At 39.1% G+C, this 18,825-nt stretch overlaps 1 protein-coding gene across 6 annotated transcripts in view; it reads right to left on the reverse strand.

Moving 5' to 3' along the window:
* KANK1 (KN motif and ankyrin repeat domains 1) overlaps positions 1-18,825 on the reverse strand; it is a 240,089-nt gene that overhangs the window by 60,756 nt on the left and 160,508 nt on the right. For 5 of the 6 annotated variants that reach the window (XM_025359369.1, XM_025359367.1, XM_025359365.1 and 2 more), the window contains one exon: positions 7,899-8,018. In XM_025359369.1, the coding sequence (XP_025215154.1) occupies positions 7,899-7,935 (37 nt within the window). In that variant the 5' untranslated portion in view covers positions 7,936-8,018. Of the gene's footprint in view, positions 1-7,866; positions 8,019-18,825 lie in introns of all 6 variants that reach the window. The other variant, XM_025359377.1, reaches the window with a different exon arrangement.

Consider the following 18,825-nt stretch of genomic DNA (forward strand, 5'->3'; position numbering starts at 1 on the left):
AAGAGCAAGAACTTATCGTTTCTGTGACTTTGAGAATTATGATAATATTTTTCATGCCAGATCAAATCAAACCACCTTTTATAGAAAAGGAGCCAAAGCAGTGGCTGTGAGCTTTAGTCACAATCGTTTTCCTCCAAGCCCATACAAACCTTTCTCAGAAACTGCACAAAGGAGATGAACTGAAATTATCCCAGCCACAGGAAGAAGGCAAACCCTGGAAAAGGAAGCAAACGAGCTATACCTTTGATGGGTTCAGCGAGCCCACCCAAGTCATTCAAGAAAGAGGGGAAGTGCATAATCAGAAATAAATGCCAATACTCACAATGGGAAGTCTGCTGAGGAAGAGCAGAGCACAGAGTTTTCAAATCCTTGTAGGAAGGGCCGTTTTAATCCTTTGACTGGCCACTCAGTCTCTTAGAATAATAGCAACAGCTCGAGTCCTTAACACAGCGAATCTCCCTGTTGGGTATTTATTTTGTATGTGTGTGGTTTTTTTTTTTTCCTTGTTGGCACCTATAAAGTTGGTACTGGACAAAAATCCCCAACCAAAGGGTTTCTTTGCTCAGTACCCAGGAGCAGGAGCACAGATTTTCTCCTTCCTACGCTCAAATAGGCTGGTACTCACTGGAAGATAAATCATCCTTCCTTGGCTTAGCTTGAGAGCTAATCGCCTGTCTGAAATCTGATGCTTAAGCCATTATGATTGGCTCAAGGCTTGGAGCAAGAAAGCTTATAAGGTGAAGCTGGCTACAGGTTAAAACAAAGCCTTAAGAGTTTATAAAACAAGCAAGCTCTGATGAGCGAGGGGCTTTTCCAAACCTCTCCGGGGAGTGGATGAATTCTGGGGTTCTGATTAACCGACAAGCAAGACTTCGAAACCCAGGGTGTCCCCTATTTGTAGGTGCTCCCAGCATTTTAAGAGTTATGAAATTGAAATCTAAGTAGTTACATTATCTTCTCAAACACCACCACTATAAGAAAATTATTTCATCTATAAACTTCAGTGTGAAATTAGCCTTCAAAAGACTAATAACTACAGTTTCACTGAAAGTTGAAATGCATAATCTAATTAAATGCAATTATTAAACACATTAATACTAGGATGAAGCTGTATAATGCAATAAATAAAGGAATTAGAATATGTTTATTAATTTGAAATAATCCACACTAAGAAAAAAATAACTTACCAACGTAATCCCTGTCAGGGAGGACGTTTTATTTTGAACCACTATACTTTAGGGTTTTATGCAGTTTTCTGAAATATATACTTTTCCCTTCATCTGTTTAATCAGAACTTCACAGATATCACACTTCTGATTTTGAATGTCAACATAATAAAGAACCTTGAACAAAGGAAAAACGTTCTACATGTCTAATTTCTGGCTTAGTCATTAGCTGTGTGAGCTCAGCAAGTTGTGTTTTGTCATCTGAGAGTATGGAAGGAAGCCTGGACAACTGAAATGAAAAGACGCCCTTTTAGTTCTTACCTACAAGCTTATGGTAGGCTCCTATCTATGTGTTTATGTTTTACCCTCTCAGCTACTCTAATAGTATCCAACACACTACTTATGGGAGAATACAAAGCACAAATAAGAACATACGTTTTAATTCTTCTGCAAATTCATTCAACTAGGAGACCCTGAAAAGTCACGGAGGGTACCCATGAATTAAAGCAGCCACAGTTTCTAATCAGCGAACCCTCTGCCTTCGGGGTAATGCTAACACAGATGACAGGTCTAAGACTCACCACTATGGGTACACCGCCTCTGCTGTGCTGTGTCTTTCCTTACAGATGGTCTCAGAAAACACCAGGTTGGTTTCAGCCAGACCAGTCAGTGCAAACTAGTCTTATACTCGACAAACAGCACATAATTCCTGCTGTCAGGTTCACCGCAGTGGGCTCAGAGTTCTGTTTGAGAAACGCTCCTGCCCAGAAAAATATTTACACAAGTGAGAGTGGGGTGCACCGCACTGCAGCATTCTGCCTACCCTGCCATGAGTCTGGCTCTGTCTGACCCGGTCTTATCAGTGGCCTTTGTACTCATTTGAGATCAGCATAGAGACAAAAGCTGGAGCCAAATAACTGACCAAGATAACAAGATTCAAGCCCCACAACAGTTACTAAAGCCATGAAAACACTGTGCCCTTTAACTCAGTCATCCTGCTTCTTTGAAATTGTTGGGAAATAATAAAAAAGGAAGAGAAAAAAGACCAGGCAAGATGTTCTCTGCAACATCAGTTACCACAGGGAAAATCTGGAAGCAGTCCAAACATCCAAACAAAAAAAGAATAATTCAACTGCTAGAAACACCAAAAGGAATATTATACAGTCATCGAAAATAATAATTTGAAAATTGTTTTCTATGAAGACTTGGAAAAATGCAAAGAATGTTAAAGTCAAGAGTTGATATCCAAATCTATAAAAGCTTATTGAAACTGCATTTAAGTTTGTTAGCCTGAAAAGGTTGAAAAAGGAATACTAAAAATAAGACGTAGTGTGGAATTTTGAGTAATTCTTCTCTTCTGGTTTCCTATCAAATTTTATGTTATCATTAATTTAAATAATTTTTTTTTTTTTTTTTTTTTTTGAGATGGAGTCTCACTCTGTCACACAGGCTGGAGTGCAGTGGTACCATGTCAGGTCACTGCAACCTCCGTCTTCTGGGTTCAAGCAATTCTCCTGCCTCAGCTTTCCGAATAGCTGGAATTACAGGCACCCACTACCACGCCCGGCTAGTTTTTATATTTTTAGTAGAGACGGATTTTCACCATGTTGGCCAGGCTGGTTTCGAGCTCCTGACCTCAGGTGACCTACCTGCTTCGGCCTCCCAAAGTGCTGGGATTACAGGCATAAGCCACTGTGCCCGGCCTAAATAACATTTTAATGCAATTCAATAAGCATCTTTAGTAAATAAATATGTATTTTTCTGAAACAATATATATCCAGGCTGTAAAAAAAGAAATAGCATGAGGCAAAAGCTATAATAAATTGGGGAAGGCAACTATTAGCAAAAATAAAGGCGATGAGAGCAGGCATAAAAAGTCACCTCCCAGTGCTCATCCATTATGTCATTTAACTGGGTTTAATGAGGATGTTAATACAACTCTGGCCCCCATATCATGGCGTCCAGCAGGGCCTGACAGGAGGGTACCTGGGGTGTTTCCTGATGAGCAGCTCGTGACAGGGACAAGAGAACAAGGGGAATGGTGCTATCCCCTGATATCTGACCAGCACTTTATGTTTTAAAAAGTGTTTTTACAGCTATTGTTTTATTTTTTCCCCGCACAACCACCTTGTGAAGAAGGTAGGATAGCTATTATTATCTTTCTTTCACAAATAAGCCACTTGTTATTTGGCTTTTAAAGCACATCTAAGCTCTAATTAAAGTTTCACAACATTAATTAGTGTTTAGAGAGGTATCAATCAGTGCATCCAATTTACAACATGATTCAAAAACTTGGGGAAAAAGCAGACTGCCTCATCCCCACACCCCAAAGAGATACGGCTATTTTCCTAACCAACGATCACCATTTACTTCCTAGCTGGCTATGAGAGAACAGTCAAGAGCAATTTATGATGCTCTTATCTCCTTAACAAAAGACATTAGAGTACTGTTAGCAGTACCATAATAACATGTTTTTTGTTTTTTGCTTTAGAGGTAGGGTCTGGCTCTCTCACCCAGGCTGGAGTGCAGTGGTACCATCATAACTCACTGCAGCCTCAAACTCCTGGGTTCAAGCAATCCTCCCACCTCAGCCTCCTGAGTAGCTGGGACTACAGGTGCATGCCACTATGCCTGGCTAATTAAAAAAAAAATTTTTTTTTTTTTTTTGATAGAGATAGACTCTTGCTATGTTGCCCACACCAGTCTTGAACTCCTGGCCCCAAGCAATCCTCCCTCCTCGGCCTTCCAAAATGTTGGGATTACAGGTATGAGCCATGCCATCTGGCCTAAAATGTTTTAAATTAAAGAAAACAATACTGTACTGATCAAGAGAAGTAGGATGGAGGATCTGGTGAAAAAGAGAGAACACTATGAGGAATGACTGATATTGATGGGCCGGTGGTAAGGAAGGGCAGGAGGGGGTGCAATCCAGAAGGGGTACATAGGTAGGGCTGCACACAAAAGTAGAACACCATTAAACTGAATTTTAGATAAACAATGAACACGTTTTTAGTACTTTTTTTTCTGGCAACTGTGTACACAGACTTCAACTTTCCCTAGAATGTACAATCCTTGAGGGCAGAAATGTTTGCCTCTTTTGTTCACTGCTGTATCCCCAGTACCTAAAACAGCACATAGTAGGTGCTCATGTGTATCTGGCCTATACTAATAAGGTTTATTTCTTAAGCTAAGTAGTGTGTACAAAGGTGCTTGTTATATAACTTTCACACATTATGTATGTCTGAAGTGTGGCATAATATGTTTTACAAATTACAGCATTAATGAATAGCTCGTTTTAAAAGCAGTTTCTTTTATCCCACCTCACTGAAGGACTCCAATGGGAAGTCAGAGTATAAAAAGTTGTGAATCACCCCTTACGCCCCATTTAAATGTTACATGGGGATGTCAACTTGAGATGATCAGTTGTCAGATGTATTTTGTGCTAAGGGCATGGTTTGGCCTTTCCCAGAGGCTCCTCTTTGGCTTGTTTTATTACTATTTCCATAGTCTTATTTTATTAGGACTATGGAAAGTGCTTACTTTGCCACTGTCCTGACTCCATCGTCACATGAAATTTCCCCTCATGCTCTATGGAGCCCGAGCAGCAATTTTCGGAAATTGAAAAAACATATAATTTACTCCACATCTAAAACTCCTACTAAACCCAAATAGCTTATCCTTTTCTCACAGGAGACCAGTAATTGGCCCTCACTAGCTGCCATGAAGCCCTTTTTATCTCACCTTCATCTAGGCTCTCTAAATGTTATTTATATGCACAGAAGTGTATTTATAACCCGCATCTCTTACATTGAGTATTTTTTTAAACATCGGAGAGGTGTTTCTTTTGTAAACAAAGTGGGAAAAGGTAAAGGAATGATTTTAATAAACATATTCTCAACCATGTGAAATATATAACATTTGAAGACTATATAAAAAATAGGAAGACATTTATTTGTAGGTGGTATTATTATCAGTAATTCTTGCTTTTGTTTTGTTTTGTTTTCAGGCAATACGACACTTTTAAATTTTCAGCTGGGTGCGGTGGCTCATGCCTGTAATCCCAGCACTTCGGGAGGCTAAGGTGGGCAGATCACCTGAGGTCACGAGTTCAACACCAGCCTGGTAAACATGGTGAAACCTCATCTCTACTAAAAATACAAAAATTGGCCAGGCGTGATGGCATGGGCCTATAATCCCAGCTACTTGGGAAGCTGAGGCACAAGAATCGCTTGAACCCAGGAGGCAGAGGTTGCAGTGAGCCGATATCGCACCACTGCACTCCAGCCTGGGTGACAGAGCGAGAGACTATCTCAAAAAAAAAAAGAAAATTTTTTTTTCTATGAGTGTCATATATATGGTGTACACACATTTGTGTTTGTATATACATATATGTACGGATGTGTATTACTGTGTGCGTATATACATATACAGACACATACACATATATGTATGTTTGTGTATATATTACTGTTTATGGTTGAGTCTCTAATTAGATTTGCTTACAGACGTACAGGGGTCATGGTAAGTAAAAAATCTCCCCCTGCACAGTCCAGATACCCGTCTGCAGTAACAATTCATACTCTGACACCCTGAAAGCCGCAAATCAGAGAGCTTTCTTTTGCTTTCCACCTCAATGCCTAGACCTGTTAGGCAGGATACCAGGTGGGAAGGAAAAGTTATAGCTTGCTTATTAGATCTCAGGAACAAAGAAAAAAGGTAAGTACAGAACAAACCAAGTTGGAAAGGAATTAGTGGGGTATGTATTTAAACCTATGAAGAAAGGATTTTGCCCAAGGCACCAGAAGAAAGTTGAGGTCTTGAGGCACCAACAACCATAAACACCTCTTCTCCTGAGCGTGTGAATGGAAGCAAATGGAGGGCAAGGGAGGAAACCACATCATCAGAGGGAATTGAAACCCACCTACTACACTTGAAATTTCATGTTTCAATTTCCTCTCTCATCAAATATTTTACTAGAGAAAGCCATCATCATTCTGATTTATTTATTTATTTGTTTATTTTGATATGGAGTCTCACTCTGTCACCTAGGCTGGAGGGCAGTGGTGCCATCTGGGCCCACTGCAACCTCTGCCTACCAGGTTCCAGCCATTCCTGTCTTAGCCTCCTAAGTAGCTGAGACTACAGGCATGCGCCACCATGCCTGGCTAATTTTTGTATTTTTGTAGAGACGGGGTTTCGTCATGTTGGCCAGGCTGGTCTTGAACTACTGACTTTGGGTGACCCAACCCCCTCGGCCTCCCCAAGTGCTGGGATTACAGGTGTGAGCCACCGCCCATAATTCTGATTTATCTTACTTCATTTAAGTAAGTCCCTGAACTTCTCTGTGACATTACATAGGGATGATGACGACAGTAAAATAATAGCTTAATCTCATTAGATTATTGTGAGGATTAAGTATGAAAATACAGGCAAAGCATTTTAGGCACTATGGTGCATATTAAGTGTTCAATGAATGTTAGATGTTATCATTCATGTCTTTATTATTGATAGTAGTCCCACAGCAGAATCTACAAAAGTCTCAAGAAGCTGGGCAGTGAAAAGGTCAAAAATGGAACGGACAGGGAAAGATCAGTCATCCCAGAACAAACAACTGACTTTATCTGGGTTTGGGTTACAGTGTTCTACCCAGAGGAGATACTTGCAGCTGAGACTGCTAGAATAAAAAGTCACATTCATGGGCTGGGAATGCCCACTTTAGAGGTCATTTCCTGCTGTTGTCTTCAAAAGTGCTTTACGGTTTACATAGCTCCTGTAAGTATGTTTCTGGTGCGCTCACTGGTCCTAAACTGGCAGGTGGACATACTTACCGATGGTTTACATGTGGAGAAATAGCCCTGCCCAATATTTCATGGTTAGTGCTGGAACTAGGACTCAAATTCAGGTTTCCTGGCTCCAATTCTACACTTGCTCCAGTATATAATGTTGTCATTTGAAGGTGTTCAAATGACAGAGGTAGGACTCTGAACTCAGACGCTCAGAAAAAATTTCTGCATAGACGATTACTGTTCTCACTCATTCAGCTATCTGGTAGATAACTCAAAAAAGAAATGAACACTCGGCATGCCATTTTGGGCAGGTTGTCCCCATGGTGATGTGTCTCTTAGGAGGATCTTCTCTGCATTTCGTGTAGATTTCTCCCAAATCTCACAGGAGCAATATTGGAACAGAAAGTGAAACTATATAAATCTCTAATATAACCAAAATAAGAATTCAAATACAGGTCTTTATGATTCATAATACGGCTTGTTGCATATTCCTAATAGAATCACTTTACAGAATATATACTTCTCTTCCCCCCTTTCTCTTTGTTTAGCAACATCAAACAAAAGCTGCTTGGGAGTGGATACTAGGAATTGGTTTTAAGCATCCAAACTAATTTCCTCTCTACTCATTCAATCCCTCAGAAAGAAGTGCAAGAGGAGTATACATTACATTTGCATCAGCATTCAGGATTTAAATTTGTCTTTCAACACTTCAACAGAATTGACTTAGGTAATAATTTACTCAACTGATTTCAGTGCAAGACTCTAATATAAAAGTAAATTTTCTGAGAGTAAAACAAAACAAAACCAAACTTCAATGGATAGAAAATTGCTTTGAAATCCTAGTTATCTAGGCAACTTGCTATTATCCGTTCATTATTAAAGAGAATAAAAAATTAGTTTGAGAAAAGACATACATTTAATCACACACTCCAGAGCACAGGGTTACCTGAGGCACTGCCGTTAACCTTTGTGGTATGAGCCATGCTGGCTTGAGCCCAATGATAGATCCAGAAAGGAGTGAGGAGTCATGCAAATTTTATGCATCAAGTTCTCAAAGGCATTCAACCTGAAACAATAAAGAGAGCCCCATCAAAACGGATCATTTAAAAATATGTACAACACTAAATCTTAGACTTCTATTTGCAAAGATGACTGCTAACAGAGAAAGCAAATCAGAATGGGGGAAGAAAGACTGTAGATCCAGGAGGTGACTGCACTGGACCTGGCAGTATGGAGATAACACCCATGAATGTACCAGTGGCTACATACTGAAAGGAGGTCTCTACACATAATACTCTATGGGAAACAAAATTGGTTCTCTAGAAGTGTGACTATTTTAGGAAAGCGGTCACCAAATACAAATGACCTCCTAATGTGTAGCGCTCTACAAAATATTTGTTTTTTAACCATATCTTCCTTTCCAAATTCTGGTTCAAAAGGTTCATTTATTCAACTGCATTTCAAAGCAATTACTGCACCAAATGTTTACATTTTTAAAAAGATTAACTTTATGGAAATTCTTTTGATATCTGAAGTCTTTCTACCAACGCCTCTTTCTTACATGCAACCAGCTTTCTAAAGCACAAATCTGATCCAGTCAGTCCTCCTCCTCTTAAAACAAACAAACAAAAATCATTATCTCCCACTGTGCTGTTGGATAAACTTCAAATTGTTAGAGGCATTCGAACCAGAGTAACTCCATCTTGAATAGGGGCTAGATAAAATAAGGCTGAGACCTTTATTTTAAGTCTACATTCCCAGGAGGTTAGGCATTCTTAGTCACAGGATGAGATAGGTCAGCACAAAATACAGGTCACAAAGACCTTGCTGATAAACAGGTTGTGGTAAAGAAGCCGGCCAAAACCCACCAAAGCCAAGATGGTGATGAAAGTGATCGCTGGTTATTCTCACTGCTCATTATACACTAATTAGAATGCATTAGCATGCTAAAAAACACTCCCACCAGTACCAGGACAGTTTACAAATGCCATGGCAAATGTTAGGAAGTTATCCTATATGGTCTAAAAAGCGGAGGACCCCTCAGTTCCAGGAACTGCCCACCCTTTCCTGCAAAACTCACGAATAATCCACCTCTTGTTTAGCATATAATCAAGAAGTAACTGTAAGTATAATCAGTTGAGCAGCACATGCTCCTGCTCTGCCTATGGAGTAGCCATTCTTTATTTCTTTACTTTCTTAATAAACTTGCTTTCACTTTACTCTATGGATTTGCCTCTTATTCCTTCTTGTGAGAGATCCAAGATCTTGCAGTCTGGATGAGGACCCCTTTCCGGTAACAAAATGATAGAGCATGGCACATAGTTTTGAAACACTGGGGTCCACACTGGGCAGTATATTCATTTTATATTGATATTTCTATTTAAAAGTTTCCTGAGATTACCATAATAAGACTTATATTTCAATCACAAAATTTAAAACAAAAAAAGAAAAAAAATGAAAAAAACACTTGTTTCCCCTTTGGTTTTTCCAAATACCACCTGAAAAATACTAGCAAACAGTAAACAATAGTATATATAGAAATTCCATTTCCATGGTGCTCAAACTCTGACTCTAGACCCATGAAATCAGAAGAACTGGGGTGAAACAAATTCTAAGTTGAGAACTGAAGTGTCAATTCAGAAACCCACATGACCTCCTAGCAACAGGATGCTAGAATAATATCCGTATACACTAATTCTAATGCAGCCATTGAAATCATGTAAGTTTTTAATAAGGTAAAATATTCAAAGCATGTTAGTTAAAAGAAAAACAAAACTGTGTACTATCCTCAATCTAATTTTATTAAAAATACGTATGTGTATACGTACATATTTAATTTAAACGATGAGAAGTAAATGTACCAAAATGTTCACTGTGGTTGCCTCTGGCTGATGAAATCATGGATTTTAGCTCTTTTCTTATTTTTGTAATAATAATTATTAAAAATAAATATTTAGGCCGGACGCGGTGGCTCACACCTGTAATCCCAGCACTTTGGGAAGCCGCGGGCGGATCACCTGAGGTCAGAGTTTGAGACCAGCGTGGCCAACACAGCAAAACCTCGTCTCTACTAAAAAAATACAAAAATTAGCCAGGCTTGGTGGTGTATGCCTGTAATCCCATCTACTTGGGAGGCTGAGGCACCAGAACCACTCGAACCTGGGGTGGCAGAGGTTGTGGTGAGCCGAGACTGCACCACTGCACCCCAGCCTCGGTGACAGAACGAGTCAAAAAATAAAAATAAAATATAAATATTTAGACCCTTTCTGTCAATGTTGTTTTATTTGCTTTAAAATCCTCAGGGAAAAGAAAAGGTATTTTTTTAAATGCTATGCAAAAAAGGAAACTATCAGGCTACAATCATGAAGTATAGGGGTTGGAAATATAAGTAAATAAAAAGGAAGGAAAAGGAAATGGCTGATTGCTTTGATCACACAGGGTGAGAATTTCTTGCCACTTAGCTAGTGAAATTTTCCTCATTGTTTAAATGGGTTTGCACTACAGTTCAAAGCTAACTACCGTGAAAGCAACTCAGGGTAAACTGAAAAGGAACCTTTTTTCTCTCTCTTTTTTTTCTTTTTTAAACAGATTGCTTCTGACAAGCCTGCCCCCCGCATGGCTTTTCCAGCTACACTGACTAGCACTGTGTTCACCTGGAGAGAGGAGATTCTAAACCGTCCACTCCCTGCTGATCCTTAGTTTCTGGCTGGTGGCACACCAGGACAGGATGGCTCCAAGCTCCCTGATGAAGGGGTAATCACCTGACTTTCTCTTGGAAACAGAGGCACTGGTTCAGGTCCACAACATTGAACTTGGAGAGCAATAACCTTTGTGTGCACAGTCATTGGTGGCTGAATCAAAAGGCAGGCTTTAGGGATAGAGTAAATACTGTCTTTTAAGAATAGGAGTGAATGTCTATAAATTTCTGACAAACGCAGATTTAACCAAAAAAAAAAAAAAAAAAAAAAAGGGGAGACTGGGAAGACCAGAGAGGGAGGCGGTGGGGAAATGAAGGGGCAAAGGAAAGAAGCCCAGTTTCTGGAATTATTCAACTAAGCATACTTTTGAAAGCTAATAACCACAAAACCCTAAGCCAAACCCTGTTTACTGGCCCCCTCCTAGCCTTGTGTGTTTGCACTCTTGCTCCATAACGGCTTGTAAATACCACCATGTAAAACCTTGAAGGCAAACAGAAGACAAGAAGGGACGAGCTGCATGTGCTGGGGGTGAATGAAGTATGTGTCAAGGTATTTGGATGGAGATGTGCCCAGAATCTTCCTAGTCAAGCTTAATAAACTTTGGCCCAAGGTCCTCTCCCGCTATTGAAACTCTTTCACCTGGCAGATCTTTTTCTCAGATCCAAATTGGTGCCTCCCACCCTTCCCCAAACTGAACAATAAAACCAAAATAAGTAGGAAACCTAAAATTAGGAACTATAAGCATATCACTGGTAAAATAACAAGACACCGTCGGCCGGGCACAGTGGCTCATGCCTGTAATCCCAGCACTTTGGGAGGCCGAGATGGGTGGATCTTCTGAGGCCAGGGGTTCGAGACCAGCCTGGCCAACATGGCAAAACCCCATCTCTACTACAACTACAAAAATTAGCTGTGTGGTGGTGCACGCCTGTGATCCCAGCTACTTGGGAGACTGAGGCACAAGAATCACCTGAACAGGGAGGCAGAGACTACAGTGAGCCAAGATCATGCCACTGCATTCCAGCCTAAAAAAAAAAAAAAAAAAAAAAAAGACACTGTCACTGGGTGTGGATCCTGGCAGTGTCTGTGCAAAGAGAACGGCTGTATATTGTGCATTGATTTTTCTCAGTTATTGTTCATGCTGACAGGCGGCCTCAAATTGTGAGGGCTCATTCTTCTTAATGCTATGCAGATTCTTATGCCGGTACATCATATAAACCAGAAAAGGTTTGGCCACAGTCCATTCCTGTGTTACAGATCGATAAACTGCTTCTTTTTTCCCTCAGAGGAGAGTGCAAACCAGTAAATCTTAAGTGGTACAATGGTGGCTTAGTTCCCCTAGCTAAGAAAAAAGCACTCTTGCGAAAGGATTTAGGAAAATACATCAGAGAAAACAAAGAATTTGTCTTCGTCTATATTTCGGGAGACTGAATGAAGGATGCTGATGCATGTTTTAGTAGATCACCAAGTAAGGTACAATGAATGACGGAAACATTGCATGAGCTGACCCCATAAATACTTTACATTAGCTAAAATGATACAAATATGAAAAACAGCACACTAGAACTTTGCTAAAAAGACACCAATGCAAACAAGTAGTTATATAAAATTGAGATTTGATATATACTCTGCACTGCTAAACTATCAAATGCCACTATCTCAGCTAGAAACAAGATAATGCTGATGATAATATTGATGGTAATGTTGATGGCAGCTAATGTTAATAGACCTCTTACTACTATTATTGAAATATAAAATGTCACCTAAAGTGTATCATTAAGTACTACGAATAAAAAAGATGTCACTTAAATGACAAAATGCTAATCAAGAAATTACGTTCATTATAAGACACATCCTCAATTCAGAGGCGATATGAGAAAAATGTGTATCTTACAACTGATGAAATTGTTACATTCAAGGGACTTTTAAAAACACTTAACAGTTATTACCTTGTTTAAACTTCACAACAACCCTACAAAGTACTACCCCTTCTCTCCATTGTATACATAAGAAACAAAGCACAGGGAGTTTTAGAACTTGCTCACATCACACAGCTAGTATGACAGCACTGACATTTAAAGCTGTGCAATTCAGCCCTAGAGTTTTGTGATTATGTCATTTAGAGTAAGGGCACTATGGTTTTAACAAATAAGAACTTAAGGCATAAATGAGTGATGCATATATGTAAAGTAGTCACTTTAGTTACATATATGCTTACTGCAAGGAGGCTTTGAGCAAATCCTTTTTAGATAAGAAAGCTGCATCTCGGAATTTCATGTTTTTTTTTTTTCTTTTTTGAGATGGAATCTTGCTCTGTTGCCCAGGCTGGAGTGCAGTGGCGCAATCTCAGCTCACTGCAATCTCCGCCTCCCAGGTTCAGGCGATTCTCCTACCTCAGCCTCCCAAGCAGCTGGGATTACAGGTGTGCACCACCATGCCCGGCTAATTTTTGCATTTTTAGTAGAGATGGGGTTTCACCATGTTGGCCAGGCTGGTATAATATGTTTTTAGAGCAATTGTATTTGCAACCTTGTTCCTTGGAGTAACACATTTAAGAGCCTGAAGTACTTATATGACACACAGGAAATGTTTCTCAGTACCTAACCAGTACACTCTTTTCTTTTTTTTTTTTTTTTTGAGATGGAGTCTCGCTCTGTCACCCAGGCTGGAGTACAGTGGTACCATCTCGGCTCACTGCAAGTTCCACCTCGTGGGTTCACGCCATTCTCCTGCCTCAGCCTCCCCAGTAGCTGGGACTTCAGGCACACGCCACCATGTCCAGATAATTTTTTGTATTTTTAGTAGAGATGGAGTTTCACCGTGTTAGCCAGGATGGTCTCGATCTCCTGACCTCGTGATCCACAGCCTTGGCCTCCCAAAGTGCTGGGATTACAGGCGTGAGCCACCACATCCGGCCCCAGTACACTCTTTTCTAGACTGCACAGTATTAGTAGAGCAGGCTTGACTAACAACCTTGTTCTTTACATGAATGTCAACTGTTTCAAAAAATCAAATACTTTCTAAACTGAAAAACAAAAAACAAAAAATCCACCAGGTGGAAGGTTCTAAACGCGATGGTAGGAGTTTCCAAAATGCATAAAAACTAGGGCAGGATATTGGAATCAGAATCTTGCCACTCAAAATAAGAATTATACTTAAAAAATGTAGATGACAGCTGGCTTCACTTCTCCCCACAGAATAACCAAAATAAATATACGTCATCGAGATTATCACCAGCAATCTCCCAGAACTCATGAAACAGAATGGGTCAGTTCCTGGGGCCACTGAGAAGTAAAAAAAAAAAACTCCAGGAGACAGTAAGAGAATCAGATTTTCATATCTGTGACACCCTTCTGCTTGGTATCAAGCACATGTAATACTTCCCCCAACTCAGATTCTACACTGGAAAAAGTGAGATTAAGGTGGACACATAACTTGCCTACCATCTTGGCTTCTTTGGCAGGAGACCTATCCATGCCTCAACCCATGAGAAGCATCAAGGGTGAAGAAGGGAGACACCACCCTGTGGACAGCCGCACACAAGGGGAGGAGGTAGGATTACCATCTCCAGCCCTGGAAGCTCCACTCTGTAACTCAACCAAAGGAGATGCCAAATCAGCGTGGCTGTTCAGCAGCACTATGCTGTAGGAGGTAGATTCCACAGGTCTCTTGGGCATGAACTCCTAGCCAGCCTTTCCATACCACAGGGATAGCTCCTTTGGAACCTCCCCCATTCCAGCCAGGCAATCCTCTGATCCTTTGCTAGAAGAACAGAGGCAAACCTGGGTTTTAAGTACCACTTAGTGCAGAAAAACAGGCAGTGACCTAGCAGAAAAATGTGTAAGAAATTCAACAGATAAATTACAAATAATCTCTAAGCAAATGTAACCAGTAAAAACCAAAATAGACTAGACAGAGAATACTGGAATAATAATAAATCCTTTAATGCAAAGACACAGACATATATCCACAAGAACATGGAACCATGACCTCCCCAAATGTATAAAGCAAGGAACCAGTGACTGACCCTAATGAGATGGTGATTCATGAGCTCTCTGACCAAGAATTCAAAATAGCAGTTTTATGGAAACTCAGGGATCTCCAAGATAACACAGAAAAGCAATTCAGAAACTTATCAGAGGAATTTAACAGAGATTGAAGTGATAAAAAAAACCCAAATGAATCTTGAAACTGAAAAATATATTTGCTAACTGAAAAATTCATTGGAGGCTCTCAACAGCAGAATGCATCAAGCAGAGGAAAGAATCAGCGAGCCCAAAGACAGGCTCTTTGAAATTACATAGAGGAGAAAAAGTAAAATGAATGGAAGGATATTATAGAAAGATTGCCTACAAGATATAGAAAATTACCTTAAAAGACCAAATCTAAGAATTATTGGTATTCAAGAAAAAGTTGAGCAAGAGTGAGGGGTAGAAAAAAGCTTACTCATATGAGAAAAATATCCAGGTAGAGGAAGGTCAGAAAACACCAAACAGATATGACCCAAATAAAACTACCCCCAAGGCATATAATAATCAAACTCTCAAAGGTCAAGGACAAAAAGAGGATACTAAAAGCAGCAAGAAAAAAGGAGGAAATAACATACAAAGAAACTCCACTTCATTTGGCAACAGACTTCTCAATGGAAACCATATTAAGTCAGGAGGAAGTGGAATGATATTTTCAAAGTGCTGAAAGAAAAACCCCCAAAAACCCTGCTATCCTCAAACACTTTATCCAGCAAACAGCAAAAATAGCCTTCAAGTATGAAGGAGACAGAGTCTTTTTCTGACAAACAAAAGCTAAGAGAATTTACCATCACTAGATCTGTCTTACAAGAAATGTTAAAGAGGGTTCTTCAATCTGAAATGATAAAACATTAATGTGCAAAAAGAAAACATTTGAAGGTATAAAACCTACAGGTAACATCAAGTATAGAAACTCCCAGAATATTCAAATACTATAATTGTCATATGCAGTCCACCCGTAAGTAGCCCATAAGTCTAGTATGACACCTAGAAGACAATCTATCAAAAACCATAACAGCGACAGCAACCTGTTAAGAGACAGGCAATATAAAAATACATAAATTGAGACCAACAAAAGTCAAAATGTCAGGAGATGGAATTAAAGATGGAGGGTTGTTTTAAAGTTTTTTATTTATTCTTTTTTTGTGATCTAAGACAGGGATCTCCAACCCCTGAGCCAAAGACCAGTACTGGTCCATGGCATGTTGGGAACCAGGTCACACAGCAGGAGGTGAGCACAGGCCAGCAAGCATTACAGCCTGAGCTCTGCCTTCTGTCAGATCATCAGCAGCATAGATTCTCATAAGAGTGCAAACCCTATTGTGAACTGCAAGTCTGAAGGATCTAGGTTGAGCATTCCTTATAAGCATCTAATGCCTGATGATCTAAGATAGAACAGTTTCATCCCAAAACCATCCCCACTGCTCTGTCTATGGAAAAATTGTCTTCCATGAAACTGGTCCCTGGTGCCAAAACAGACTGGGGACTGCTTATCTAAGATAAGCTGTCATCTCTTTAAAATAACTTGTTATATCTATAAGGTATTTTCTAGAAGCCTCATGGTAGCCACAATGTAAAAACCCATAATAAACACACTAAAAAATAAACAACAACAAATTAAAACATAGTATCAGAGAAAGTGACTTAACCATAAAGGATGACAGGAAGAAAGGAGGACAAGAGTTATAAAACAACCAGAATACAAGAAACAAAATGGTAATTCTCCATTCAGAAATTTATCGGAGAAATTTAACAAAGGGGCATTATTCAAAAAATCAAACAGAAATCTTAGAACTAATACATCTGATAGACTGAAATTCAGCTCCCAAGTATATAAAGCAAACATTAATAGATACAAAGAGAGAGAGACTGTAATACAGTAATAGTGGAGGACGTCAAATACCCCACTTTCACCGACGAACATACCATCTAGACAGAAAATCAACAAAGAAACCACTGTATCAAACTACACATCAGACCAAATAAGTCTAACTGGTATTTATAAAACACTTCACTCAACTGTTCAAATACACATTTGTTTCATCAGTACATGGAACATTCCCAAGAATAAACCATATTTTAGGCCACAAAACAAGTTTCAACAAATTTTAAAAAGCAGAAATCATATCAAGTATCTTTTCTGACCACAATGGAATAAAACTCGGTATCAATAAGAAGAGGAATTTTGGGCCGGGTGTGGTGGTTCATGCCTGTAATCTCAGCACTTTGGGAGGCTGAGGTGGGCGGGTCATCTGATGTCAGGAGTTCGGGACCAGCCTGACCAACATGGCAAAATCCTGTCTTATTAAAAATACAAAAATTAGCTGGGTGTGGTGGTGTATGCCTGTAATCCCAGCTACTTGGGAGGCTGAGGCAGGAGAACCACTTGAACCCAGGAGGTGGAGGTTGCAGATTGTGCCACTGCACTCCAGCCTAGATGACAGAACGAGACTCCATCTCAAAAAACAAAAACGAAAACAAAAACCTTTGGAAATTATACAAAAACATGGAAATTAAACAACATGCTCCTGAACAATGAGTTGATGAAGAAATAAGAACATTTAAAAATTCCTCAAAACAAATACAAATGGAAACACAACATACCAAAATCTATGGGATACAGTAAACACAGTACTAAGAGGGAGGGTTATAGCAATAAACATCTACATCAAAAAAGTTGAAAGACTTTCAAAAGACAACCTAAGAATGCAGCATCTCAAGGAACTAGAAAAGCAAGACCAAGCCAAACCCAAATTTACTAGAAGAAAGGAAATAAGGATCAGAGAAAAATAAATGAAATTGAGATTAAAACATTACAGAAGATCAACAAAACAAAAGTTTAGTTAAAAAAAAAAAAGATAAACCTTTAGCTAGACTAAAAAGAGAAGACAGGAATAAATAAAATCAGAAACAAAAAATACAAAACAACAGAGACCATAGAAGTACAAAGAATCATTAGAGACAATTGCCAACAAATTGAAAAATCTAGAATAAAAAGATACATTCCTGGACACATACAACCAAAATTGAACCATGACGAAAGAGAAAACCTCAACAAACCAATAGCAAGTAATAAGATCAAAGCTATAATTAAAAGTCTCCTATCAAAGAAAAGTCCAGGATCTGATGAATTCTACTAAACATTTCAAGAAGAACTATAATAATTCTACTCAAACTCTTCAAAAAAAAAAAAAAAAAAAAAACTGAAGAGGAGGGAATGCTCAAACTCATCCTGCAAGGCTGGCATTACCCTGATACCAAAATCAGATAAGGCCACAATGAAAAAAAAAAAAAGACAATCATAGGCTAATTTCACTGATGAACACAGACAGAAAAATCCTCAACAAAACACTAACAAACTGAATTCAACAACATAAAAAAGATCATTCAACATTATCAAGTGGGATTCATCCCAGGGATGCAAAGATGGTTCAGTATATGCAAATCAATAAATGTTATACACATTAACAGAACCAAGAACAAAAACCATATGATCATTCCAATAAGTGCTGAAAAGTATTCAATTAAATTCAATATCCCTTTATTTTAAAAACTTTCAACAAATCGGGTACAGAGGAAACATACCTCAAAATAATAAAGGCCATATATGACAAATTCACAGCTGACATCATACCAAACAGGGAAAACCTAAAAGGCTTTCCACTGAGATCTGGAACAAGACAAGGGTGTGCACTTCCACTACCTTTACTCAACGTAAAGTGGAAGTCCTGGCCAGACAATTAGTCAAGAAAAATAAATAAAGGGTGTTCATATTGGAAAGAAAGAAGTCAAATTAGCTTTCAGTGTAGATGACAGGATCTTCTATTTTTAAAAATCAAAAAACTACTAGAAGTAATAAGTGAATTCAGTAAAGTTTCAGGATACAAAACCAACATACAAAATTCAGTAGCATTTATATATACCAACAGTGAACAATCTGGAAAAGAGAGAAAGCAATCTAATTTATTATATCTACACAGAATGTAAAATACTCAGGAATCTTTTTTTTTTTTTTTTTTTTTTTTTGAGACAGCGTTTTGCTTTATCACCCAGGTTGCAGTGCAGCAGCATGATCACAGCTCACTGCAGTCTTGATCTCTTGGTCTCAAGCGATCCTCCAACTTCAGCCTCCCAAGTAGCTGCAACC

Source organism: Theropithecus gelada, chromosome 15, assembly GCF_003255815.1.
Source record: "Theropithecus gelada isolate Dixy chromosome 15, Tgel_1.0, whole genome shotgun sequence".
NCBI classification, from domain to species: domain Eukaryota; kingdom Metazoa; phylum Chordata; class Mammalia; order Primates; family Cercopithecidae; genus Theropithecus; species Theropithecus gelada.